A 26,990-nucleotide genomic window follows, 5' to 3' on the forward strand; every position below is an offset into this window, starting at 1 on the left:
GGCGAGTTGAGGCAGTGTGTGCTTGTTAACTGCTTGGTTCATCCCTGGTGTCATCTGCGAATAGAACAGAAGTGTCGGTATCTATCCAATGTTCACCAGTGGCGCCACCTAGCGTCTGCGCCCTCGTACCATAGCTCCGCCTCCTGGACAGCGGGTGGCGAGAGGGAGAGCAAGCGACCAATTGTGAAACGGTGAGCGCGCGCGGGGGACGGACATCGAGCGACAGGCCGGACCCAGGCGACCGATCCTGGTCACATTTCATAGCGCGAGTGCGCCGGACGACGAGCTGGCAGCGCGTTGACGCTGCTCTTGTCCCGTGTGTGCTCTTCTTCCTATCTGCTGCTGCTGCTGCTGCTGCTGCTACCCAATAGAGCTAGGTACCACTAGCACAATTGTCACTAGCAGTAGACTTAGTCAGTCAATAGCCGTTGTCGTACTTCCCACCTACTGATTACTGCCGCTGTTGTCCACTACTGTCGACCGTGGGGGTTGACAACTACGAAACAGTTGAAGTACGACCTACACGAATACTGCTACCGCGACTACTAATTGTGTGTGCGCGCGTGTGTGTGTTTGTGTGCCACGATAGAACAGGCCAGCCAACAGACGGAAAAGGAAAGAGAGTGAAACAGAGAAAGAAATTCAAGGTGAGATGAATCAATTTGAGCTAGCCTAAGAGGTTACTGGAAAAAGTAAGCCCTCTGCCCCCTACGACCCGCCCAAAATGAACACCAAAGTAACCGTCAATCAGTGATGTTGCCCACATATCCTGCTCAAAACCAGGTGCCATAGTTTTCACCTGATTTTGTTGTGCACCTTCGCTGTTGCTGGATGGAACAGGTTTTCACTAAAAAAAGGAAAAAGCTGCAGGTCGGAGACCTGGCGTAGCTGGAATCTGGTCTGCAACTCTAACAAACGTCGCTCCCGCCACACCTACGACAAGAACAAACACTCGAGGTCATCGTTAGACCACGATCCACAACTTACAAACCCTGGACTAAAGTGCATTTAGAGACGGTTATATGTGTGCGTTACTACAAAGACACTCTCCAGCGCCTTTACAATCCTGCTATACGTGACGACGTGGTGCGGGTGTATTGAGGATGTGTCATCGCCTTCTGTGACGACGGTGGTTCAAGTGTGAAGTGTAAAGGGTTACCAGGTAGAATAGCTGATTTCCTCAGCTGAATCCAGCAATACAAGTGTGTGTCTGTGTGTGTGAACGACGGCCTACGAGTTGATGTGTGAACAGGACGAACTATTATTCAGGAGGTCGTTGTACTCCGTGGAAGTGACGTCAAGGAAGGCTCGGCGGATTTGGGTAACGTGCGAGTGTCGCACAGTGCACCGCCGGGCTCCTCACTTAGGAGCATGAGGTCCACAGCAAGCCCCTCAGGAGTCGCCTCCCCTCGACGAGCAGAAGACCTCACTCAGGAACACCATTTCACTAACAATATGAGGTCACAACAACCGACCGGTAAGAACTGAACAACCACAATGACACAATGTGAGATTTCGAAACACAAGCAGGTGGAACAACGCGTACCAACATTGTCCAATTTTACTCTGCCATTTTCTTACAAGAGTGCAAAACGCAAACGAGTATACTTGGCAGGACTTATATATGTACATATATACACATGTACATCATAAGCCCGTGTACCCTTCTAACATAGGATCTATACCAATAGCTTAATTTGTAACCATTTAAGGCTGATATAGGCGTACTAATATTTCAATTGATCGTATTATAACTTGTTGAATCCCAACATACGCTATTCTTTGACAGATTTATACGCAGTTATAAAATTAAGTGTGACTGGAACATGCCCAAATAGCTACTTAAGCTGCCGATGTTTGGTGGTTTGTTTAGCAGCTCCGTAATTAGCAGTTCGTAACATAGACGAAGGCAAATCTTTTATAGAAAGAAGTGCAACTTATCTGGGCAGTGTAAATTTTGTCCGAGCTCAAAGAGAGACTATCGAATTAGTAAGTCAAAGCTGTAACAAAGTTCACATGTACTCTAGATATCTCCATAGATAAATACTTTTAGGTAAGCATAGTAGTACAACATAAAACATCTTGACGGGGACGAATTGAGGATAAGCTTTATATTGGTGGAGTTAGCGAAGACAAGCTGGCAGTGGGAGATTGCTGTTCGTTTGGAGGTTAGCTGGCCTAGCTAGCTCACTTGGGTGGCTGGCCTAGGGAGGCCAGAGGAGAGGGGACACAGTGACCTCGGGAGGCGGGACCTGGAGAGGGACGCGCCGCTAATCGCGCGATAGGGCTAGGGCCCGGACAGCCCGAGACGACAGGGGACAACAACCAGCGGCAAATCTCCATCAACATCAGCCAACGGTCGGCTGGCTGGCCGGCCGTTTGAGCGAGCGAGTCAGGCCAAACCGAGACCGCCGAGCCGGTCCGGGCAACAAACGGACAGGCAGGCAGGCAATGACGCCGTCCTACAGACTTCCAGCATAGCGCAGGCCATCCGACAAGCAGGTCGGCGACAGACAAGCAAGCCTAATGCAGTTTTATGCGTTATCAATGGGCGTGCCACTCTCGCGCTCCTTCGCTACCGTCCACCACTTTGTAGACAGCGAGCCGAACTGCCGTAGACGAGGCCAGAGAGAACTGCGCTGTGTTCTACCACCCAAACCTATAAATTTCTATATCATACAGCCACCTTCACTACCACCATGATTATGATTTTCACGATCATAATGCTGCTTGCAGTGATTCTAGTGGAGATTATGGTGCTTGCTATGTAGACGACGTCAATGACTGGGATCAAAAAGCAGGTGGGGAAGGCCGCATTGTCAGTTTCCAGCATGTTCACCTGCAGCACATACACATACCATGCTGTAAAATGCTTTTTTTTTTAAAGGTAGCTACCGGTTTTAAGCGAAAAATGTTAAATGTTGAAAGAAAGAGTGGGAACAGTTTTGCTTGCCCAAATAGCTATAACGAGCCGTTTAATATATGTACATTATCCTAGGTTATATGTTTTCATAATTAGATACAACATTTTGCTAGACATCAGTGGGTACAGCTTTATACAATAATTATTGTTGTGTTGTGTGCAAAATAAGTATTTACTATGGGCTGTCCGTCCTCGTCAAATAGCAACGACAGCGTCAGCAATACTGACAACTCTAAGATCCTTAGTAAAGGGGGTGCATGTCTCTCAGAACGTTAACGAACGTAAGCAATGGCCCGCCCGCATTGGGGCCCAATTACTTTTATGCGCTCCTGCTCCAAAAAGACTTCTTATCGGCCAGAATACACAAGAATTTCACGTATGTATACTGCAGGTGCAACGATCAGGCGTTGCTGATAAGCGAATTTCAGAGCGAGACTGGTGACAAACATCTGTTTTGTTGGTCAGATACACTTTAAACAAAATATTAATCGTATAATCAAGAGGATATAATTAGGACAACAGTGCATGCGAGCTTTGAATGTGAGGCTTTATATTAAAGTTAATAAAAACATTTCAACCTAACTGGCGCCTCACACACACATTACACACATAAGGCGCATTACACTAATAAGAACTAGCGGTGTATGTGTGTGTTTTTAATACTCTTTTGGCTAACAGTTTGCGCCATTGCTGTTTTCCGCTTTGGGACCGTAATTTTAAGATGTACGATTTTGTCATAATGATCATATACGTAAGTCTGGCATTATTATAAAGATCGTCGATACTATGTCGAATGTGATACAGCGTATCCTCATCAGACTACACTCAACAATAATATATAGGTACTGACAGATTATCAGATCAAAACGCAAGACATTTAGAAGGCAAGTGTTATCGGCTGTAAAAAAATATATGCATGTCACGGCTACCGTTCCCCTTCTATTTAGTGGTTGACTATTACTAGCCCTGATGGCACAACTAACGGCACGTGATGATCTTACGGTATATCAGTTTTTCCGTCGGGTATCGGAGAATAAGCGCTTAACCAGCTATGCAATAGACAACAACGGCTTGGTGCATTTAGCTGATGGATCGGCAAAATCGATGTCTTCGATATGCATACTACTACTACTACATTTCCTGCTGCAGTCGTCGTGGTCATCGCTGCCACTCGGTCGGTTGCTTGGCGGTGCCAATTAGAGGGTCGGGGGTCGCGTCGTGCGCTGCATCTTCCCTGGTCCACCACCACCGCTAGTGGACAGTCTGGGGTGTCTTCTTTGTGCGCTTTCATTGCTACACCTCCTGCTGCTGTCTGCCAATAACTGTTAGCTACTGCTGATGCAGCTGTTGCTGTGAATACGTACGGGGCGTATGGTGGCCATCGAACGATTTGCCGATGTGGCGAGTAAAGTTGAATCTGATCTGCAGCGTCTGTGGTGGCGATGAGCGCATATGTTCCAGCAATAGCAGCAGTTCATACAACAACAGCGGCTCCCCAAAAGCCAAGCCGATGTAGCCACGATACCAGCCGACGCCATGTCCTGCCGCTGCTAGCTGCGGCAATATTGGCATCAGCTACGTAAAACCAGCCACAACTGATGTCAATGAGATTCGTGGCAGCCAATACTCCGTTCTCCATACATTGGCCGCTTGGAATGGTGACCCTTGGCAGCGAGCGAAATTAGCTGACCTTCGTCCTTCATCACCGCTGTGGTGGTGGTTGCGGCCACGGCTACGTCGTTATCGTAGCTGCTGCTTCGCCGCCACCGCCGAAGTCGTTGTTGAACCTCGGTGTCCGTCGTGTGGCACGTCGAACGTCGTCGTCCTCGTGGTCATCGTGGTGTACCGATAAAGCGCTAGAGAAGGGATGCGTGGCTCTTCTACCCAATCCATCTCGATCGGCGCCATACTGCATCGCATCGACGACGAAGCGACAGGGCAACCAATGGCTAAGCGGCTAGCAGGCCTTCCTGCTGCCTGCCGCCAGATAGATCAATCGACCACAACGAAACAACCTTGTTTGTCCGTTCGTTCGTTCATTCGTCTCCGTAGCAATAGCCGTGTGCCTTCTGCCTACCCATGGCCAGTGTCGTCAATTCCTGCGGTTATACTGGGCAACTGCCCGACTAGATCGTCTAATGCTGTCGCTAGTAATGGCGCTGTTGTTGCTGCTGCAGTTGCTGTTTGTTTCGTACGTCCTACTGGTGCTTGCGACTGTCATACGGCACGATACGACTGGGCACGATCGGTGGCCTCTTGTTCAGCCGATTTAGAGACAGGCAGAGCTCCCAGTGCGAACGACTATCCGATCGCCGTCAGCAGCTCAATCAGCTGATGCCAACGATGACGACAATAATAATAAAGGACACAATGACACTGGCTACAAGCCACCAGCTTGTCATCACATACGCACACACACACGTCTATATACATGCGAGAAGTATCAACGGCAGCGACAGTAGCTGCAGGAACAGCGAAAGCAAATGCCACAGATGAACATGATACGGGCATGATTATGATGGCGAAGGTAGAAATAATCCAGAGAAAAAAGGACACAGGGAGAGAGCGTCGCGTACACCGACCAGAATGCGAGTCGTGCCCGCTTCGTGGTATGAACCCCTCATGACACATTCTCATCTCTGACAAGATGCGACACCTCCACTTCAAATGGGCTTCAAACTCAACCCGCCCAAAACTCGTAACGAGTCCTCGCTTTGTTGGGGTGAGCTACTATCGCACACAGCCACTACTTCTTGAGGGCTAGCACTCCCCCATTTCGCCAGCGCCGTTTCTACTGCTGCTGCTTCGGCCCATCATCATCAAGGCTTGATACCGAGAGCTGTTAGAGTTGCGTTCCGCTCCATTTGCTCACTAAACATGAAGTTGACACGTAGCTATTAAGGAGCTAGCTGACTGCACACGCGAACGTCGCACAGACACAGAGGGTAAGCGGTGAAAAGAACGGAGCAGTCTCTCAGAAGCGTGTGATATGTTCAATTTGTTCGACAAGTACAGATGTGGTGTTGCCGGCGATGTCACTCCTTGACGATGATGATGATGATGATGATGATGACCACGGAAGAAAAGTCTTTTCTGAGCTTTCGATCAGGACCAAGTTCGGCCTTCGATAATTTTGAGCGGCCAATAAGTTCCATTGGCATTACGGTTGTTCTTCTTAGTGATAATAGCTTGTGTGGTAGACAATATGATTACGAGTATATTCTACATGACAGTCAGTAGTACAAGCCTCGTAACATATAACGCATATGTTGTATTGATTTGAATGTTGCAGACAAAGTAGCCGTGAACTCTCGTGCGCGCTCACCAGTTGGGCTCGCTCTTCCACCGGTTGAGCCCGCAAAAGCAGGAACTGTCCTCGAGGTGGCATCGCTCGTGCTTTACGGTACATGCGCCATTCCTGTGAGACTGAAAATTCTCCTAGATCGTCTTCTCGGTGCCCTTCCGCATGACGACGTTAAACAAGTTCTAGGCGCCTTCGGATGGACCTATGATGATTATCTACGGGGTTACATCGCCCAGGTAAGACTGATCGAGAGCAAAGGTACTCTTGTAAATATAAACCTAGAAGAACAATATGAGCGTTTCCGATTAAACGATACTCGCGGGAACAAACGAACGCATGATTGGACAAGTTATTATATACACACCATTCATGAACCGTGAGCATAGACATAGTATGCTGTACTTAACTATAAATTAAAGGGACGCGGACAAACGTGACCGAGACGTAACAAATGAATAAACGTGCGTCATAGATCATTTATAAGAGAATAAAGGAAGTGCACTGCAGCAGTTTCCATCGCCATTTTGCCTGTTCACCCACTCCTTTGCTTATAGATCATTGTCAAATTCGAACATGCGTACGCGCTTTTCACTATCACTTACACTTATCGGAAACGGTCAACAATGGTACCTTATTCTGAACACACAAATAAAGTTTAAGTATTTTTCATCCACATTTAGCGCCTAAAGCAGCTGAAAGATTTGAAATGCACGAGTGCACGCACTGGGCGTCCGTGAGCCCGTGCCCCAGCTATTTTCTTCTGCATCAATAATATTTCATTGCCGTCTGTCGGTAACGGTAATTGTAGCTGCCGTGCTTATCTACCTCTTCTTTTTTAGATATTGTTGTTATTATCCAGTACCTCTCTTGGCTAAAAAACGCACGCACTCCCTTCGCTTTGTTCTGCTACTTATAGTCATAGGTGAGCTGTATATGTCTAAGTAATAGGGGGAGTATAGGAGTGATGCCAAATGGCAAAGCGCAGAATACATAAACTAGAGACGTATTCTTTTGAATCAGAACCAGAATAAACACGGAATTCAGCCAATATGCAAGTGTGATTCTGGAAAATTTTAGTTTATTTGGGACGCTGCTCGCGACAATGCACGAATATCAATAATCATAATATAAAAATATATCAATTAAGAGCAGAAAAATGGCAGCGGCTGGTTTTTCTGCGAGCGCCGCTAAAACTAATTTAAACATTGCATTTTATGCATATATATATATATATAATGTTCATGCGGGAGCATTCTAAGTATTATCTACTTATTTGAAAATTTCTTGAACGAGAACCTGCGAGTTTTTTCTCATTGGCCTCCCAATATAACTGCGTAAACCATACCAGTTGATCTACCATCCAACTATCGCTTTTAAAATCATAGCAATATGACCGTTCAAAATGTGGAGTATATATATATTGTAAATCTTGCCTAGCAATTGTCCAGCTAACCACTGACTAAACCGAGATAGGGAACAAAAGTTTTAAAATTACATGCAACAACTTAATTCACGGTTTTCTTCAAAGCACGAGGTCTGCGAGAGCTGACATGTTAGTGAAACCAATTTTCCGTTTGCGTATTTCAATCGATTTCGAATTTAGGGTTTCCACAGAACCGATAGCCCGCTGCTACTTCTGGACAGTGTTCTTATTGTATTTAGTTTTGGAAATCACGATACATCTATAGCTTATCTAACTCATACGGATTAGCGTATTTGAATTATCCAAATGAAAAAGAAAATTTTTCCTAGATCAGCTATTGCCTTATTTTTACAAATAGACCTGGCCTGTGTTTCAGATCTTCGCGGGCAAGAAGGTAACATGAGATAATAATAAACTCTCGTAGACAAGTAGGATGTAGCGTTGGCTCGATATGTTAGCTAGGAACACTCTACGCGTGCCCGTCACGACAATGTGTCTTTGAACGGTACTGTATTAGTGTCTTCTACGATACTAGCGACGGCTGTAGCGGCCACTGCGATGTTGCGTAGTTCACACTAGCTGGCAATGTTAATGTCTGTGGCCAGGCTTCGTCTCGCTTCAAGCGACGGTGTGACGTTTATCCAGCCCATTCCTCTACACGCGGCGTGAACAAACGACAGGAGACTGGCGTGGCCATCAAGCGTGAATCTGTGAATTATGCGATACATAGATGTGATCTGTCTAAAGTAAGCAAGCAACAACGCCGTCGTCATCACCATCATCGCTACCGGCGCTGCTGCTGCCGCCGCCGCCGCCGCCGCGTAGACCTGTCTCTGTGTATCTGTCTTTCTTCCTTTCGATCTGTCTATATAGCTATGCTAGTAGATGTCTGTCTGTGTGGGCTCCAATGTTCGTATATGTCTGTTTATATCTCTGTGTGCGTGCCTGCATCCCGATATTTGTGAACGCGCAAGACGCTTTTCGACGAAAAGGAGCAAACCAGTTAGCCAGTTGGCTTAGTTGCCTGTTTTTGCTGCTTCTCTTAGGAGGCTCACGGCATCGCCGTCGTTGTCGTCGTCTTTGACGTTGTCATCGGCGTCGCAATATGCGGAGCAGTAGGATCTGGGGTCGTTCTAGCGTGGGGCAGTTCACTTGGCGCCGCGCTTCTTTGAAGCCCCACTATGATTGTCGTGAGTCAGCTTTACTCCACGCGATGACTTGTTTTCACTAGCCGTGAGCAAAGACAAGCTATTCTTATCGCTAGCGCTAGCTTCATTCATTGTTGAGTGTTGATCCGAGGACAATTATGGAGTCGCATCCTTGTTCCTTAGCATGGACTGTTTTTGGCATTATTGCATTGGTAAATACTGTTAATATATCAATTCCAATTAGACATTGCAGAACACCCATTATTCTAACAATGCACATACGCCAGGTCGTTTTATGTTTAAGTTGAAGATGAGATAGCATAGGGACCAGCTTTGTCCCATACTAATGTGATCGGTAACTAAAAGTGTCGGCCTGCCCGTTGGCCTGTTGCCTTTTACTTATGTTTTCAAGGTATGTAGACGTCGTTGTTTAGAGGCAGCAGAAGAAGCCTGACTATCGACTGCTTGAGCTCTCTGGCCACTTGAGTCGGCGCAGCTCGACTTGGTTCGGAATGGCTCTTTCTTCGTGAAGTATAATACCTCCGCTGTAACCGTCGTGACCCAGCAAAGCCGGATCCTCGACTCTTCTCGGTTCTTTGTCGTTATCGGCGGCTTGTGCTGTTATTACTATCATCATCAACGGCAACGGCAGCGGCATCAGCACTAGTCATCGTCAAGACGATGTTCTGTTCTTGTAGATTCTTTTTTCCTTTTTCTCCCTGTTTCTCCCCGTCACTGGCGAGTGGTCTGGCTCCTCCGGTCGAACGAATCGATCCGTAGCCGTCTGTCCGAGGGCGTACCACTCATAACAAATTGGTCGGATATTTTTACCTTTCCGTTCGCGAGTGGTAATCCTTCGTTTGAATCTGTTGTAACAAGGTGTACATATGTGCGTTTAGACAGATTCGACGTTTATACGACTGCTGTATGTAAACAATAGGTTTATAATATTCACATGTATGTGTGCTAGACGCAATGGATCAGTATTTGACTTTACGCACTCAAAACAAATAGCAAGTTTTATAGCATTATTTTAAAGTAACAGCAAGTGTCTGGTAGCTGTTGGGATCATGCAATGGGCTCCCGCAAAATATAATCAGGACAGTTTTTGGTTCCTGGCATGGGAGGTCTGTCTTGAACAGACGAGGGTTTCTATCAAGGGAAGTCTTGCTCACTTCTCCTCCATGAAGCTTCTCTCTCTATTAGTCAGTCAGGAGGAGAGAGAAAGCCTAATGACAGACGTTCAGAGCTCACGGTGACATGGAACAGACCAGGCAAGAGCTGAATCAGAATACGCTAATGCTGGTAAATGGTAAAGTTCTACTAAGCTTTTCCCGTCGCCCAGCTAGCCAGATAAACAGGCAGACCGACCGACATCAGCTAACACGGGCCGATACCGGTGCCGGCAACAATGATAGTAGCGTCTGTAACGCCGACCGGGATGGGATTGTTGTAAAGGGCAAAAAGTCAAAATGGAGGCCAGAGAGATATACGCACTCGTTGGAGGAGAACTTGATGTCGACACGCGGCTGCGATTTGTTCGAGAAAGGAAGGACTGGGAGTTGTGTAGTAGCAGCAGAAGTGATAGAGCGTTGAGCGGACAATCTCCCTACACTCTCGGCGGAAGACAATAACTTCAACTACTTTTGTGTGTCAGAGAATCACAGCGAGCACATGGGAGTACTTTGCGAACAAGGGGCAAAGGGTCGACCAGCCCTCGCCCACATCGATGATACAAGCGTGATGGAGCCCTACAACTGGGCTATATCAGCGAAGGTGACAGGACTCCTTTTTTCCCTTGCGGCTGTAACATATGTTCGACTAAATAGTAATAAATAAACGAGATACAATATTAGAGGATCTTACTGAACTAAAGTCTCGCGTACTATTCAAATGTCATACACAATCATTATATAGTGTTATATATAATATTGCACAGCCGCTAACTCTGATTTTGGTTTAAAAAACGATACAGATTTGTTGGGCTGCAGTTAAGCTTGGGTCAGCTTCGCACGGCTGCAAGGCGTATGAGCTTTGTTGTTTCTTTAATTTTCGGCTCTACCAGATATTCATCATGAGCAAACAAGTTTTTGGAATCACCTATTTTTAGGTACGGTGTGAAGGACTTGCCCCTGTTAGGGGGCCTAACCGGACGGGGTCTTGATAAACTTAGTTTCGAAGTTTTCCCGCTGGGAAATGGCATGGCAAGCGCCTGTTTAGGTTGGAATATCTAGACACCGCTAGAAAATATTAGGCTGTCTCAATGGGGCACAGTCACAGTTTAGAGGACCACTGGACATTTTGAATGTGTCAAAGCTTTTCTGTCATAATTTTCGGGCTTTTTATGCCGAGGCAACTAACGAGGATGTTACCGTACGACTACCTATACCCAATTTCATGTTCGTTTAATGACTAACAGCGAATACCCTGGCGCTACAGGCTCGTCTTTCGTATTAGGCAGCAGTAAGTAGCTAAGCCTGAGAAAGGCAATCTAGGTTAAGCTTACAATTAGCTTTTATATTCTTACGTGTGCATTTTTTGCACAATAATATACATAAACACAATATAAAGCATGCTGCTGTGATATTAGAAAATTCTATTTTTGGGTATAACAAGAGCATCATATAAAGACTAATGAGAGGAGAAAAGCAAAATTATCTAGTAAAAGAAACGGGTAGCATTTGAGAGCATATGATATATTTTAATATTTGATCATATAATAAAATTATTTGCAAAGTACGACACGGAAGCATATACTCATATTTGAAAATTATATAACTTTTATTATATCTGGATGTTTATTTACACAGTGCAATATGATAACCTCTATTGCGGGAACAAAAGAAATCATTTTCAGTCCATTTGTCGAATCTCAGTAGTAGTTAAACGCTATGCCACTACGCGAACTCGTTCTGTCCGTCCCATGTTTAATTGGGCGCCCGTGCCAAAGGACACTGGGATGAAGTTTAGTGTTTAGGGCCCAAGATAATTCTGGGGTGCAAGAGCATTTCTTTTGCTCGCACGCTCACTTGCCATCTCGTAGCATTTGCCTAGTCATCTGCGTAGCATTTCAGCAGCAGTCCGTAGCTGTTTCCTCCTATCGGATCGTCGCGTGTACAAAAACAATGAACAATGTCTTTGCACTCCTTGCACTCTTCGCTGCTGCTGTTGTTGGTCCAGTCGCCCCGCAGAGTCAACAGCCGAGGAACAGGCAAACAACGCATTTCCGCCCCTACATCCGGTCGGTCTCTATATCGCAACTCCCATCAGAAGGTGGGCGGGTGATTGAGTGAGTGACCAAACGGAGAAAGCAAACTGCGCTAGTAGGAGTCTCCAAGCGCTTGATTGAAACATGCCATTCGACTTAAAGGAAGCCAGCAACTTTTGTGCAAGCTGTGAAAGATTTATATAAAGCCCCTTACTTTTCGAATCTGTATTATTTTACAAAAACAAATTTCATACTTTAGGGCTGTCTTGTTAACTAAACCGATATCAATGATTAAATATAAGTACACTACAATTGGTGGCGGTCTTTTTTTACCTTTAGATATTGGGTCAACTATTTGTTGAGACCTCGTGATCGTTCGAAGCACAATATCTAACGAATGTCTGAATATGATAAACCGATCTAGATGAACTTTTCAAAATACGAAAAGGAGTACGGGGCCGTTAAGAACTGTCAAGACGATGCCGGAGCTTCTCGCCGTTGGGCGCTCGTTAGTGTTGTCTGACCGTTCATCATTTAGAAGCCATTATGTTGCCGTTATGCATTTATCAGTCAGTGACTGGTCACATCCTCGGTTCGTCAGTCACATGTTTCCGAGTCATCACTTGCTCAAGCGTACATGATCTTAGCAGTAATAGTTGTTGTCGTAGCGGTTACGATGCTCGTACCGGTGGTGCTGATTTGGCATTCGCCATCGTCTACAATGACGTGCTTCCAATCCGAATGGACTGAGCAGAGCAATGAAAAGTATCAGTCATGGCCACTACAAACGCTAGCTGATATTGATGCTGTTGCCGGCGCTACCTGGTCTTCTTTTTTCGTGAGCGATATCAAACGGCTTGGCCACGGCTGCACTGTTCGCTACCATCCGGGGACGTTCAGGACCATCACCGTTGCCGGTGTTTGATGCCGTGCGTTATCCGATGTCCTACAATGCTCCTGCTTCAAGCCTTGCCTGCCTGTAGTGTATATGTGGCATATGTCTGCAATCGTGCGTGTGCGTGTGCGTATGCGTTTACTTTTGAACACAGGGGTTTCGTGATGACAAAGAACGGATGACGCCAACAACAGCTAAAATACGATACCGGTTTTTCGTGTTTACCTCCTTGACAACGAGCAGTAGCCAGTACGACACCAGCTGTTCGAAAGGCAAGCACTGCTGTGTTATATCTAAATATTTGGGCAACTAATCTAGCAAAGGGGATACACGTATGTTCTCGCAATAGTTTTATGTAATCTGAAAGGGGTAACCTTTATTCCCCATGAGACCACTATTAACGTAATGTGTGTACGCGCTCGATATACCCGCCTAGTAACCGTGTTCATCAAGAGAGTGTGCAATGCAGGACAAAAGTAGCCATTTAGGACTCCTTAACATGTCCATTATTCAGACTGCCTTTTTTGCAACTGCAATTTTTCCGATTAGTCCGTTGCGTAAGTTGATTTATGGGGCAACATGCATTTTTGTTTCCTTTCTAGGTGGTTTTAAGTAAACATTGATAGCGTTTTACGATTTAGTTTGACCGCTGGATTCGATCAGATATTCTATTGACATCCATACAGTATTTCTTTCACCTGCTCGTGATACGACTTGAGGCATCGCTTTAAACGAAATTCTGCACACCGTCACTCGCCTTTTCCAGTGGTCACTGGTTGCCGTGGCCAAATTCGTGGTCGTGTTTGGCCGATCATCGCCGCAGTCATAATCATTGCAGCAATCAGGAGCAGCATCGTAGGGCAGAGATGGACAAACGACGCTTGGTATTTGGCTGGCCGTTCCGTTGGGCCGTTCCGTTGGGCCGTTTGTCGGTGTACAAGTACCTGCTTGTGTGTAGCCGCTTCTATGTTGGTTGTTTTCGTCGCCATTGTCGCTATTGATCGACCAGCTAGTCGGCCAGCCAGTTGGCTGGTCGAGCGAGCGCGGACCGATCGTTCTGGGAGCCCTCAAAAAGTGACTGCTTACGTTTCGTCTCATTTATCTTGGTGTTGACTGTTACCTTCGAGGTCGCCGTCACTAAATCACGACTTGTCGCCCTGCGCGCCAAAAGGCGTGTGACAAACAATTGCTGCTTACTGGCCCATTTTGTCCCCACATATTTTACCAATTCGAGTACTAGTTGCCATATCTTTCATTATTGTTATCGATCATGTCCAGTAAGGTAAATAGGATCACATGTTAACTGAATTCATCCAAATGTAAACGATATTCATTATACATTGTTGCTAATTTTCAGAGCTATTAATTGAGCTACTCCGACCTTACGTCCAGGTTTTTGTCCGTTCACTCACTCGCTCGTCTTGTTTGATATCTATAAGGCTACCCTTTCACTTATAGATAGCTTGCAGTACAGTTTCTTCCCTTATTATCCTGCGATATCTTCAATATTATTGTTGACGATGCCGTTGCTAATGAAATTATCAGAAACATAGCACGGTAACGGAATGGAGATCAACTATCGATCTATGCCTAGGATTAATTAAAAGGTGACTGTGTTCACTAAAGCGCCGTATATTATAGTTGAAATATTGAACCAACGGAAAGACTAGGGACAAAGAACAATAGGTAGGCTGCGCGGTTGTTCGCCGCCATTTTAGCATTCGTTGGCGACGGGATGAATCGAAGACAGAATCATGTTTGATCGTGTCGCCATCGTCGTAAGCGCCGACGAAGTCGCGTTTTTTGCATAAATGTTTTCGGTGGCGTTTCACAACGCGTCGTTCCTTAGGTCTCTTTTGTTGCCGTTCCCCATCATCAGCATCAATATAATCATCGTTTTCTTCATAAGACGAAACCAATGAGCGAGAGGCCGAGCGAGCGACCGCCCCATACGCCAAAAGATGATTTTATTTGTTTTTGTTGTTGGAAACAATTGAACGTCACCTTTTGCCACAGCAATAGCGGTGTTAAAGCACAGCCGTAGTACCGCTGCAGTTTCTGTAGCAACCGCCGATCAGCCGTTGCTCCTTTTAGCCACCTTCTGTCATCCTTTCCTCTATGTGCGTTGTGCCCCGTTTTCGTTAGTTAGCGACAGGAAGAATAGCGCTTGTGGTGATGATGCCATGTGGGCTGTTGTTGTGTCCGACGACGTTGCTCCTGCCGTTACAACAGATGGTGGAGCGAGAAAAGGAAACGGGAGTGGAGTGTAGGAGTGTCCACGTAAGTGACCACTACCAACCAAAGGCAGCGGGTCCACCGCCGTCGCCGCCTCTGTGTGCTGCCGCTGGTAATGTAATGCAAGACGGACAAGTAGCTTGCCAACGAATCAATCGCGCCTAATGGTAATTTCCTATGACAGACTCCCGTCATCGAGTCATTTGTGGTATAAGCAAGAAGGCCAATATTTTTTTTTATAGGAGAAGTCCTCAGTTTTCGTGAACTCCAAAAAATGTCCTTCTATTTTATCCATTGCTATAAGAAGTGACAGATAACTATGAAATAATAATTTATGAGTACGCACCAAATTCAACGAAGCCATCAACAAGTTTGAACCGTTTATTATATAGTACCAGTAACTCAGATATAGAGCGGTATCCGGTTTACACAGTGAAATAGAAGTTATTAGAGAATATCTCAGTTCGGATTAGAACAACGCACAAAAATCACTAAAGAGTCATCTCATTTTTTTTTTTATACTGCCAATCTTATTATTTTATTTTCGCTATTGTCATTAATAGCACGGTGCCAACATACGTAATATACATCAGTGTAAACTACGTGTGGCTTTCTATGTGTGAATTGAAATATCAAGCTTCAAAATGCATTTACCTCAGTCAAATGTAATAGAAAATGGTTTAAAGGTAATCTTCAAAGTCAAAGTTGTATTTTGGTAGCTGACGTAAGCCGGCACCTTTCGTACGATGAGCGCAAATGTCTCTACCGCAAGAACTATCTGGACTGGGTGACATGAGCTAGAGTCCTACCAGGTCTTATCATTACTAACCAGGATAGAAAGCGTATCTACCCTAGCAAACCTCAGCCATGGAGGATTCCTTGTGTCCTTGAAGGACCCCACATTATATCCTTGATCCTAATGCGGAGAAAATCAGACGTTTTGTTACCTTCAGCCGTGTGACACGCTAGCTACATTAAGGTGTGATCGATAGATACAAACTTTTTTCTGTAGACCAAAGCGGTCGTTCCACATGAATGAACCCAAATCATCCTCGTTATTTATAATCGTAAATACATGTCGAGAACAGCTTTAGCACAACTGGGATAATCATAAGAACGTGTCTCATAGAGTTTCATCTTGTGGGTCAACGAGATAGTCTTCGTTTTTCATGGCTCATCTGTCGTGGTATACGTTTTACTTCATGTTCAACACATGTCCATATGTTAAACCGTATATATTTGTATTAGCGTATGTGACCTGTTGTCGGGTTACTCAGTAAAGAAATTTGCGGGATTAAAAAGGTGACGCGCGTCTGTTGCTATATTACTACATACATAGGATAGTAATGTGTCGCTTTTCGGCTTGTGCAGAGTCGGGACTGAGTGGATGAGAAGTTGGCATGATCATGATTTTCTCAAACTCCTGCTGCTGCTGCTGCTGCTGCTGCTGCTGCTGCTGCTGCTGCTGCTGCTTCTTCCACAACGACAACTTCTACTACTATAGTCAGCCTATCAACAGCACACAAAGACTGCTGCCGTTGGACCTGATGGACCAGGATTCAATCGAGCGACGACGTGAGAAGTTTTGTGTTGTCTCCGTCGTGATCTGTCTTGTCCACCGGCCCTCGTTCTGTCATAAAGGGCCACTTGTGCCCGTCGCCGATAGCATAGATTATGTTTCTATATGGAGGAAGTAGACGGTAGTCAGATATGCAGGTAAATGATCGAAGCCGTATCCCGCCAACACACGCTGTCACTGCTGTGTCGTCTTCCGTGTCCTCTAGGCCATATCGACAGACCGCAACATCGTCGTCGTCTCTCGAGCGTAGCTGCCACACCAGCAATAACAGCATCCTATTGAGTAATCGGCTCCGCTGCCCCCAATACCTGTAGCGGAATGGCCTTAGAGCTAGTCATGTTTGACATTGCCTCGTTGTGAACATCGTGCGTCGCGCAAAGAAGCCGCGTCATCCAATGCTGCTTTCTTAGGCGTAGACTTAGATCGCTGATCTAACTTCTAGGTTCTCCCAAACTCGAACGCTACGCAATGCACACATCTACTATTGTTCTCGGTCCGACAATCCCCATATTGATTTCTCCAAAGGAATTCCCATTTTATCGCGTTATATTGATATCTTGGGCATTGTTATCGTTGAGCAACCCTTAGGTAACATGATCTGGCATTTAACCTTACATAATCCATAAGGGGTTCTCCTATCAAAAGCAGCATAATAAAACTACATAATACACATTGCAGTATTCTTTACATGGAAGAACATTCGATGGGTGGATAAAGCAAAATAACAGTTAGAAAGACTGGAAAAAGGCCGCGTGTCCGGGCAACAAAGTCAACGAAAGTAAGGCTGTACGAAAGGTGTTACTGTTACGATGGGGGTTGCCGTATTTGGGCTACGTAGAAGGTGTCGGTACGCGAGAATTCAACAGCTTCTGGCGTTTGCGGCGAGTTGTTGTTGTTGTTATGCTACCGCGTTACCCTCATGAAACATTGACTGTGCTGCTGTTGTTGCTCTCGAGTAGCTCATAAGCGTTGTGCCGCGCGAAAATGCGTGTCTGTCATGAACAGCGGCGTCAGGAGTCGACAGATGCTGAGCCAGTTTATTGAGCCGGCATCTTGAACAGGAATGACATTGGTCATCGTCGCTATTGTCGTCCAAAGAATAGGAAATGATGGAAATCGAAATAAAAAAAACAGAGCAAGGAAGAAGAAATGATAAAGGTATGAAGAAAAATCGGTTGGTCTGGGCGGCTCATTCCGGTGACATTCCGGTGAATTCTGTCGTGTTCTAAGAATAAGCCGCTGTCTAAAAGGACCATCGCAGAAGGACACCCTGTTTTGGTGTTGTAGCTTCTGCTCAAGAGTGTGCGTTTTGCTCAATAGTGTAGCTGCTACTACTAGTATCAGCATCGTTTCAATAGTAGCCGGACTACATACATCAGCTACTACTACTACTACTACTACTACTACTTCTACGATGATCGCTCTCACCCTCCTATACCAGCAGCTGCTGCTGCTCGCTTTCGATGTTGGCATTACTATTATTCCGACCATCGTCGTGTCACTTCGTCGTATGATGACTCTTCAATGGTTGTTGCTGCTGCTGCTGTTGCTGCTGCTGCTCGGCTGACGGCACTCGCGCAGCAGCATCTCGCGTGTTGTCAAAGATGCAGTCACGGGAGAAGCCGGCCAACGCCGCCAGTTTGCTAGCCAATGGGCCATTGGTGGTACGGCCCTCCTCAGCTGTTGTCGTTGTTGCTGCGCTACCGTTGCCGCCGTGGATAGTGAGTGTGGCGGCAAATTTCGACCATCGGTTCCGATTTGAGATGGCTTTACTTGAAGTGCTTCAATTTGAATTGAAGAAGGGAAGTAGCCTCTTTTTCTCTCGCGTTGCCTTACTACTCAGTTCGACCAAAGGCACTTGGCGTCAGCACTGTCCGGAGCGGCTACGTGCTCGGTATTTCGGGGTGAGCGGATGCTGGCTTCTGCCACAGCCACCAATGCCACTGATCACGGCACCGAAAACGCCGATAGCGATCAAAAAGAAATTGCTATTGAAAGTTGTCCGCCTTGACTTGTTGTGTTGAGGGCCCACAATGCACTCGTGACAGGAACCGCCGGACACTCGGACAATCGTATTGACAACACGAACGGATACAACAGGGTCCAGCACTATTCACGACCCTTCTCTCTCTCTCTCTCTCTCTCTCTCTCTCTCTCTCTCTCTCTCAGACATTTTTTCTCTTGCGTCGTCTCTTAACGAAGGGACCGATGGACTTTGCACACTTGAACCCTTCGATGTATTCGAATTGCTTTTAAGTCTTAGATGTGTGTCGTCGTCGTCGTCGTCGTCGTCGTCGTCGCCACGTAATGGCTGCTATGGCCAGATGAGATGAGACAGCTCCCGAGATCCTCAGAGCATTCGACATCGAGCATCGGCCGACATCAACGGACATCAATAAAAATTACCAAAGCATAAGGCATTGCCACAGGGCACCACAAAACTCCACGGAGCGGCATAGCACCATTTCCATTATATCGTAAGAAAGAACTACAGTCAAGCACCCACTTCGGGTACTACACAAACAGATACCACAACGTGCCATAAGCACCGGCTGCAGGAGCAGCAGTGAGATGCTGAATTTTGTTAAATGGACTGACTCTGTTTTCCGTGCTTTGTCTCATCGCTTGTTTGTTCGACTAGTCGCCGTTAGCCAGTTCAACATATAAATAGATCACTGCTATTAACAGTTACCAACGCTCTCTATCCCTCGATTTTATCCCATAGCGCGCAACAACTGGACGAAGTGGTGTAGCCGCCGCTTCTATTTCGGCCCTGTTACTCATGGTGCTGCCGGTGGTAGTTGCAGTTCTGATGATTTTTGTCTGTCTTTCAGGCAGCCTGATATCTATCTCGCCGCTTTATAGACGCTCATCGCCGCTGCTGGGATGGCAGGTTTTCTCGATTCAGAGAATATAGCTCAGCATGCTTATTTTGTAATGCCGTAGTGGATAGCCATAGGCCTATTATAGCCGCACTGCTGCAGCTCTATGAGCCCGGCTATGGGTAGATATACATGGGCTGAGAAAACGATGACATTGTTTACATTTCCACGACCACTGAATATTATTGTTGTCAGCTGCTATGCACATGGGCGCTCCGTGAACTGCTGTGGCCACCGTCGTTACTGCCGCTTGTTCATTGCGTGCATTGGCCGGCCGCGTGCAGTCACTATGTGTGCGAGGTGCGTGAGAGTAGGACCCTATTCTGGACGGCGATAGATAGCGTCCGTCGTTGTCGTATCATCTATACAGACGTAGACACACATACAAACATACACAATGCTATTAGCACTGTCATCAATGAAGCCTCCAACGCGAGCCAATAAAAAGGGTGAAATATCGGCATGGCGATACCCACGAGAGCGGACGATCTCATCGTGCTGAAATAGGCAGCGTTTATTTGTGATTCGTTACGCCTGCTGGCCGGCTGGCTGGCTGGCTGGCCGGCTGGCTGCCGGAGAACAAGCGCAAAAGAGCACGAACAAGCTTGTTCGAGAGTCGCGTCTCGGCCTGTTTACAGAATGACGCGAACAGAAAGCGAGAGCGGTTAAACAGAGTGACGTCGTATGTTGATCCGAGAGCCAGATTTACGAAGCGCAAGCAAGGCATTCGCGAACGCCTTATGTAGTGCGACAGACCTCTAGAGCTAGGTAAACTAAAGGCTGTATTAGTATATAGATGCAAAAATTGGACACTGTGGAAATAGGGATGTGACAATCTGCAAACGCAAGACAGTTAATTATATGTCAAATGTTCGTTTTTTTCAGGACCCCAGTAGCAGCATTTTGGACAAATGGGCCTTGGTTACCCGTGATGAAGAGCTCGTTGTTCTACGCCAGTTTCTTCGATTTGCAGAAACACGTTCACTCGCGCAACAGTTCATGGTAGCCGATAATGCTATCCAGGCAGCCACCGACCACGGTCAGGACCTCAAGAAGCTCCTCGAAAAGTCGGCTCAAGCGGCCAGCATCCTGAACTCACAAAGGGCCAATGATCTCATGCTGCAGCCAACAACGACGGCATCGTCGTTACCTCAAAGTAGCAGCAGCATGAAGGAAACTGCTACTGCCGCTACCAAACCAAAGGAATTATTATCCACTGTAACTTCGGCCAAGCATACGCAACCAATCTCGAAAGTGAGCGCAAACGATGACAATGCCCCCTCTGTGCCGCACAGTCGTAGTCCAAGCGCCTCCTCTGGTTTCGCGGATCGACAACAACAACAACAACAACAACAACAACAACAACATAGCTCACCGTTAAATAAACTCCAAAGTATGCAGCCGTATGATTATCGCACGCATAAACGACAAGGTCATGGAGCAAGCTGCGAAGCAATCGAGCGGCGTCCGTCACCGCCTCTGTCTTCACCACCTGTCTCGCTTGGGCTAAATTCACTTAACAGCCCGAACGGGACAAGCCAGTCAGGTCATCATATGTCAGCAACCGCCTTTGCTGCAAACCATCATACCAACAATAGCAGTAGCAGTCAACATCATAATCAAAACAGCTCGGATATGAGTCTCAGCGACTCAGATGATGACGGGTTGCCTGCTATGAATCTCTCCGCAAATATGACAAATCCCGAGGCGCTGTTAGCGGCGCAGGCACACCAGCTACAGCATGGTCGTAATAAAGAATCATCAAGCTCTCTCAAACGCCGCTGGGACCCGGTGGTATTGAGTACGCTGACCACAAACCCTTCAACCGGCAAACGTCGCGTTCAGTGCCACGTCTGCATGAAGACTTTCTGCGATAAGGGCGCGCTAAAAATTCATTTCAGTGCGGTGCACCTGCGCGAAATGCATAAATGTACTGTTGAAGGTTGCAATATGATGTTCAGTTCGCGCCGCTCCCGAAACCGTCACAGCGCTAACCCGAATCCCAAACTGCACGCTCCAAACTTGAGACGTAAAATCAGTCCGCATGACGGCCGCACAGCAAATCCATTTCCCGTGCTGCCCCCTAGCGCTTTGTTAGCCCTCAATGCAACTTCGCCTTCACATCTCGGCTCCGTCCTCCAAGAGGGTCTGCTTAATTCCAAACTGGCTGGGTTGGCCAATGAATATACACAAAGTTTGCTGGACTCAGAGCCTACAAGCCTGGGTGGGGCCGGAATGCCACTCTCGCTCATAAAAGGCTCTTCGGGTCAGCCCACCTCACCTTCACCAATACCAGAGTCAGAGGATAATAATTTCTCTTCACTTGAAGGCATCAATTTGTCGATGAAATCACCGCTTACCAGCAAGCATTTAGCTAATGAAAGAAAATCAGTGTTGGAAAAGACCTCTTCACCACCCAGAAGACAGCAGGACGTTTGCGGTTTTGCTGATTTACAGCCATTGTCCTTAACTACTAGTGATAAACCGATGCGCAAACGGAAAGCACTGAACCCAACTCGAGTAGCTGTCGAACAATCGGACGACGAGGTCCGATACGCCAGCTCCGACGACGACGAATCGACGAGTAATAATAGTGTGGATAATGCGTCACTTAAACGTCGGACTGATTTGGCTCGCAACCATCATGTGGACAGTGAAGATGAGGACCTGTCGAGCAGCGAAGCTTCAAAGGACGGCTTCCCTGACCTCTCCCCGCAGCCAACGAAACAGCTCAGAGCCGAGCGCGAGCTTCCAGGTAATGCACATAAACCTTGGAAGCTCGAAGTGGATGTGAGCACGCTGCGGGAGAAGGTGGCGGATGCTCAAGAGCAAGAGATGCTCAAGCAGAAAGACGCTCAAAGCCCTCAAACGGAAACAGAACAAGACCCTGAGCCGGACAACGAGCACCAAACAAGAATTAAGGAAACTGATCATGGTTTTGACCAGGATGATCCGGAACAGGAGCAGACAGAGCTTCGCGAAGACCCTTTGCGCCATCTGGAGTCTCTTTCAATGGGTGCCTTCACTGCGGGTTTTCTCCCTGCGGTCCGGTCCGGGGGTGTGTCCTTCCATGCCCCCGGCCTCGGGCTTGCCGACGGGCCCCTTAAAGATGAGGGTAGAGAATCGCCTGCCAGCTCGGCGGACCCGTCTCTAGTCGCAGCTATGTATAGAGACTCCTCCCTCGAGATCCCCGTCGACAAAGAAAACCCCAGACGTTGCACCGCGTGTGGGAAAGTCTTCCAGAATCATTTTGGCGTCAAGACACATTACCAGAATGTGCATCTTAAACTGATGCACAAATGTACCGTTGAGGGCTGCAATGCGGCATTTCCCTCACGAAGAAGCCGTGATCGCCATTCAGCCAACCTCAACCTGCATCGTAAGCTGCTATCCACATCATCACTGACGCCGGCGCCAGAAGGTCTTGCCGGAGGGGCGCCATTCGGACTCGACAAAATGTTCCCCTACGGCCAGCCAGAGTTCCTCTCGCGTCTCTATGACTCCACGCAGAATCTTGCCGAAATATATCAGCGGTTACCCAGTGCAGCCGAGGCAGGGCTATTATTTCCTTCCCCAGCGGCGTTCGGCGCCTTCCCTCACTTGCTGTCGCAGGTTCCGTGCGTTTTGAGCACAGACCGGGCCTCACCAGCAGTCAGTGGTGCAAGCGGAGGCTCGCTGCACTCACGCTCACCCTCACCGGCATCACCTGTCGCTGCTACGACCGGGGATGACGATACGCCACCTCTGAAGCCACCGGTCAGCGTCAAGAGCGCACCAGCCTCTCCGTCGGCAACTGCCGCGACGACTCCCCCTGCTTCGTCGCCAACCGCTGTTGCCCTGACGACTGCTTCAACGCCCCTTGAACATCCGGTTGCTCTTATCACCTGAGCTGATATCAGCAGTCAACGCTACTGCTGCTACGAACCTGAGCTACTGATGGGGTACTATTAGAGTGTTGTTGCTCCTCAACGTCACTACTTGTCAGTGGCCAGACCAACTAGTCTCCCTCGCCGATTCGAAATCAACGGTTAAGCAACCCCACCAGCCCAATACTGAAAAATATTGGCTGCTATTACAACGTATTACCAATTCACATTATTAAGTATTGTTCTTATTATACGATGTGTGATGGATTGTGGGGGCTGGCTCAGAAAATTGTAAGGTTCTTCGTAAGGACGCGATTACCTGGTAGCTCGTGTATTTCCAGGCAGCAATAGAATTATACAAACAGAAAGTCTGCGACTCAGTGACAGCAGAGGAGTATGAGAAAAAGTGAAATCGAAGAAAGTCTAGACTGAGATTTTCTGAGTGAAGGCTACTGTCAGCTGTGTTGCATATACGTGTCAAAACGATGCTGATGATGCTATAAGCAAAATAATGGTAGAAAGCAATGTCATACGGAGCAAGATAAAGAGCTCTGTTCAGACAATATTATTACACACCTAGAGTACTGTATATATCTGTAAATCTAAGTAATTTAATGTTATATTATATAGAATGTAGATGCCACATTATTATGTAGGGAATCAACATGAGCGCTAGAAACATTAAATAAAAAATGAAACAACTTATCAATAAATCAACAATATAAGTAACAAATACAGCAGCAAGCAACATGAACGAAGAAACAAGAATAAAAACCAAACGTGTGCTGTGCTCGTGCCAACCTTGTCTAACTCACCTGCATGTTCGACCATATGTAGTGCATAGAATATACATACATCGATTCATCGATTACTTGGCTGGGTTCCGAAGAGTTGGATGTGGGTCGGCCAATCAAAGATCGAACCAGTCATAGCCGTCAATTTACCCTAACGAAACCCGTAACCAACTCTCAGCACTAGACATCCAACTCCGCAAAGAATCAATAACCCTTTAAGGGTGTTTTCTACGACTGTGATTATCACCCCTGTTTGTTTAATTATTTACTGCTGTTAGTCCAGTCCTTCTGTCGTTCGCCTTGTTCCCTTTTAACATAACAGCAGGCTCATCTGTCTGTCTGTCTGTCTATGATGTCCTATGACGAGGTTCTATGTTTCAGAATGCGCAGCGTCGTCGGGGGAAGGAGGGAGAGATCCGAACTCTGATCTACAACACGAGTGAAATGTAGAAACGCAAACGCAAAATGTACACGTACACCGCGACGCATACACACAGACCAGATATAAACGCATAGAAAGTCAGAGAGATACATGAGTACGTGGCTGTTTAGATCAGGCGGAGCAGCACTGGGAAGAGGCCGAATATAAATGTGGAATGAAGATAAACATTGACAGCAAACAATCCGTAACCTTCGAGTACTTCTAGTACTACTAGTAGTGGTCGTCGTAGTAATAGTATTTGACCTTAGTTGTTTCTATGTTTAGAAGAACGAAGAAGAGACAGACAGGGAGACAGGAAGAGCTAACGAGAGAAAGATAAAGAAGCAACCGCTTCCAGAGGTTACGTCTCTGGGAGGGTCTTATTTACACCAGCATCAGACTCTCCGTGTTTTTGTTGCAAACACATAGATGCTGCTAGCCCTCCACGACAGCAGCATCGGCAGCGAAGTCCGTCTTCTCTGTAGCGTAGTCTTTCGGCACTGGCGGAGCGCATTGGGGATAGTTGGAAGCTCTCGCTTGATTTTACCTAGCTAGTGTTTTTGCCTTCCTCTCCTGCCTTCCATCATCCCAATCGTCGTTTGTGACTAACGTTTACGATTCTAGCTATCGCATATCATATATTGCCATATGTCCCAATCACAGAAACTTCATACGAGCCCTAAGATTTCGCGTTTACCGTTAGTCTTTGCATTTTCTGCTTATTCTGTTATCAATCAAATGTATATAATCGAAGGTATTCGCTTTTATGGGTACAGCAGTATTGGGTGAATAAAACACTCTAACAATATAACCTTTGGGCAGCTTCGTTGTACGGATTGATCTCTTCAGTGGCTATGCGGAAATGTCAGGAGTCTCGTTCTACAGAATTTTGGTGCCGGTTTCGAGTAACCTATATCAATGGTTATCTGTCTGGTGCGCTGTGATGGTCTTTCTGGAATAAGCCTTGTTAACATACTTGTACCATGATTTCACATAAGCAATGTCACCAAAGCGGGCTGTAATAAGCGAAAAGTGCTAGCTACAAGTTCATGTAAACAAATAGCCGTTTAGTTATTACGTTCAGAAATGGTTCATCTCTCAGTCGGATTTTAATTTCGCCCTTCGTCTGGCGTCCAGAAGCCGAACAACGGCCTTAGAGGCGTGCGACCCGGCTTTATACTAAATTTATGAATAGCGTCGCCGTCGCCGTCGCCGCCGCCGCCGCCGCCGCCGCTGCCGCCACTACTACCACTAGTGCTAGTTTTGCGATCAAAAACAATCATAACAGCAAAAAACATCGCCACTACGAATCGCCAGTGCCGTTTAGAGGAAGCGTCCAAAAGGTGTATTATGTAGTAGTGTCCTGACAGAAGGTCTGGATAGTCTGTAGCTTCGCTAAATGATTGACCAGACATCAAGTTATAATAGCGGCAACCACAACAACGATAACACGTCAAGATTGACAACCTCTGACTTTTGTTGACTGTAAAGGCTTTAAGTTATTTGCATCAAATGAAATAAACGATAATAATACTGAGAATGATCACAAATATTCAATAAACTATATAGTGTACTTATCTTCCTATAGATAGACAGTAGCTAGATCTCATGAGTGTAATATAGATTTACTTTATTCGCTTACGCATCTTTACGCCAAAAGTCCCCTAAGTAAGAGTCCCCTAAGAGCAAAAATAAAATGAAATATATATATGTTAAGGAATTAATAAAAAAAAAAAAAATTGTTACAATCAAAATTGGCATGTACACCTGTTCCGAAAATTCGTTCACACTGAATGCCAATGAAGTTGCCTTATACAGGCCATCCATATGTAACATTTTCCTTCCGCAGAACATTCTGTTTCATAATGTAGCCTATTCCTAAACGAGTCCTTGACTACATATTACACTTCGTGAGACATTCGTTTAAAGCTCTGCGCTATGTCGCACTAACACTTATCAAAGGTTACGTTTTATACAAGTTTATGGTGCTTCTTTTTTGTTAGCTATTTGCGTTCTATGTAGAGCGAAGCATCCAAATCCAACATTTTCTCATGAGTGTTGTGTTTAGGACTGTATAGAGATAAGAAGCTATGAGTGTGATTTTTGACGGTTAGATTTATCCAGTCTCAAGACAGCAGTTAATTTCGAAAAAAAATCCAAATGTATCAAAAATTGCGTTTTGAGTCATTTTTTTATGAATTTCTCAACTTTTTAAATCCAAACACCGATAAGGATCTTTTGGTTTGCCTCGTTGTACGAAATCTAGCAATAAAATAAGCCGTCATTTTCGGGTAAAAGAAGCTTTTCAATTT

At 46.2% G+C, this 26,990-nt stretch overlaps 1 protein-coding gene across 3 annotated transcripts; it reads left to right on the forward strand.

Annotated features, from left to right (window-relative positions):
- The first annotated feature begins 250 nt into the window (after positions 1–250).
- Positions 251–24,263, forward strand: LOC111252264 (zinc finger protein basonuclin-1-like). Of its 3 annotated transcripts, XM_022809822.2 has the most exons (3): positions 251–1,477; positions 6,216–6,463; positions 20,483–24,263. In XM_022809822.2, exons 1-3 carry the CDS (start codon positions 1,372–1,374, stop codon positions 23,483–23,485), a joined length of 3,357 nt encoding a protein of 1,118 aa, XP_022665557.1. In that variant the 5' UTR covers positions 251–1,371; the 3' UTR covers positions 23,486–24,263. The 3 variants fall into 3 exon arrangements, with proteins under 3 accessions (XP_022665557.1, XP_086848644.1, XP_086848645.1); XM_086992518.1 differs by lacking the exons at positions 251–1,477; positions 6,216–6,463 and adding an exon at positions 14,752–15,303; XM_086992519.1 differs by lacking the exons at positions 251–1,477; positions 6,216–6,463 and adding an exon at positions 19,890–20,365.
- Positions 24,264–26,990: the final 2,727 nt, after the last annotated feature.

This window comes from Varroa destructor, unplaced genomic scaffold (assembly GCF_002443255.2).
Source record: "Varroa destructor unplaced genomic scaffold, Vdes_3.0 BEIS01000006.1, whole genome shotgun sequence".
Lineage (NCBI taxonomy): Eukaryota > Metazoa > Arthropoda > Arachnida > Mesostigmata > Varroidae > Varroa > Varroa destructor.

What these genes read in the sequence shown, in the direction of transcription:
- LOC111252264 (XM_022809822.2), top strand. Translation starts at nt 1,372, where the DNA reads ATGAGGTCCACAGCAAGCCCCTCAGGAGTCGCCTCCCCTCGACGAGCA. An exon ending in GAGGTCACAACAACCGACCG is followed by an intron (nt 1,478 to 6,215) that starts GTAAGAACTGAA and finishes TGAATGTTGCAG; the next exon opens with ACAAAGTAGCCGTGAACTCT. An exon ending in TACGGGGTTACATCGCCCAG is followed by an intron (nt 6,464 to 20,482) that starts GTAAGACTGATC and finishes CGTTTTTTTCAG; the next exon opens with GACCCCAGTAGCAGCATTTT.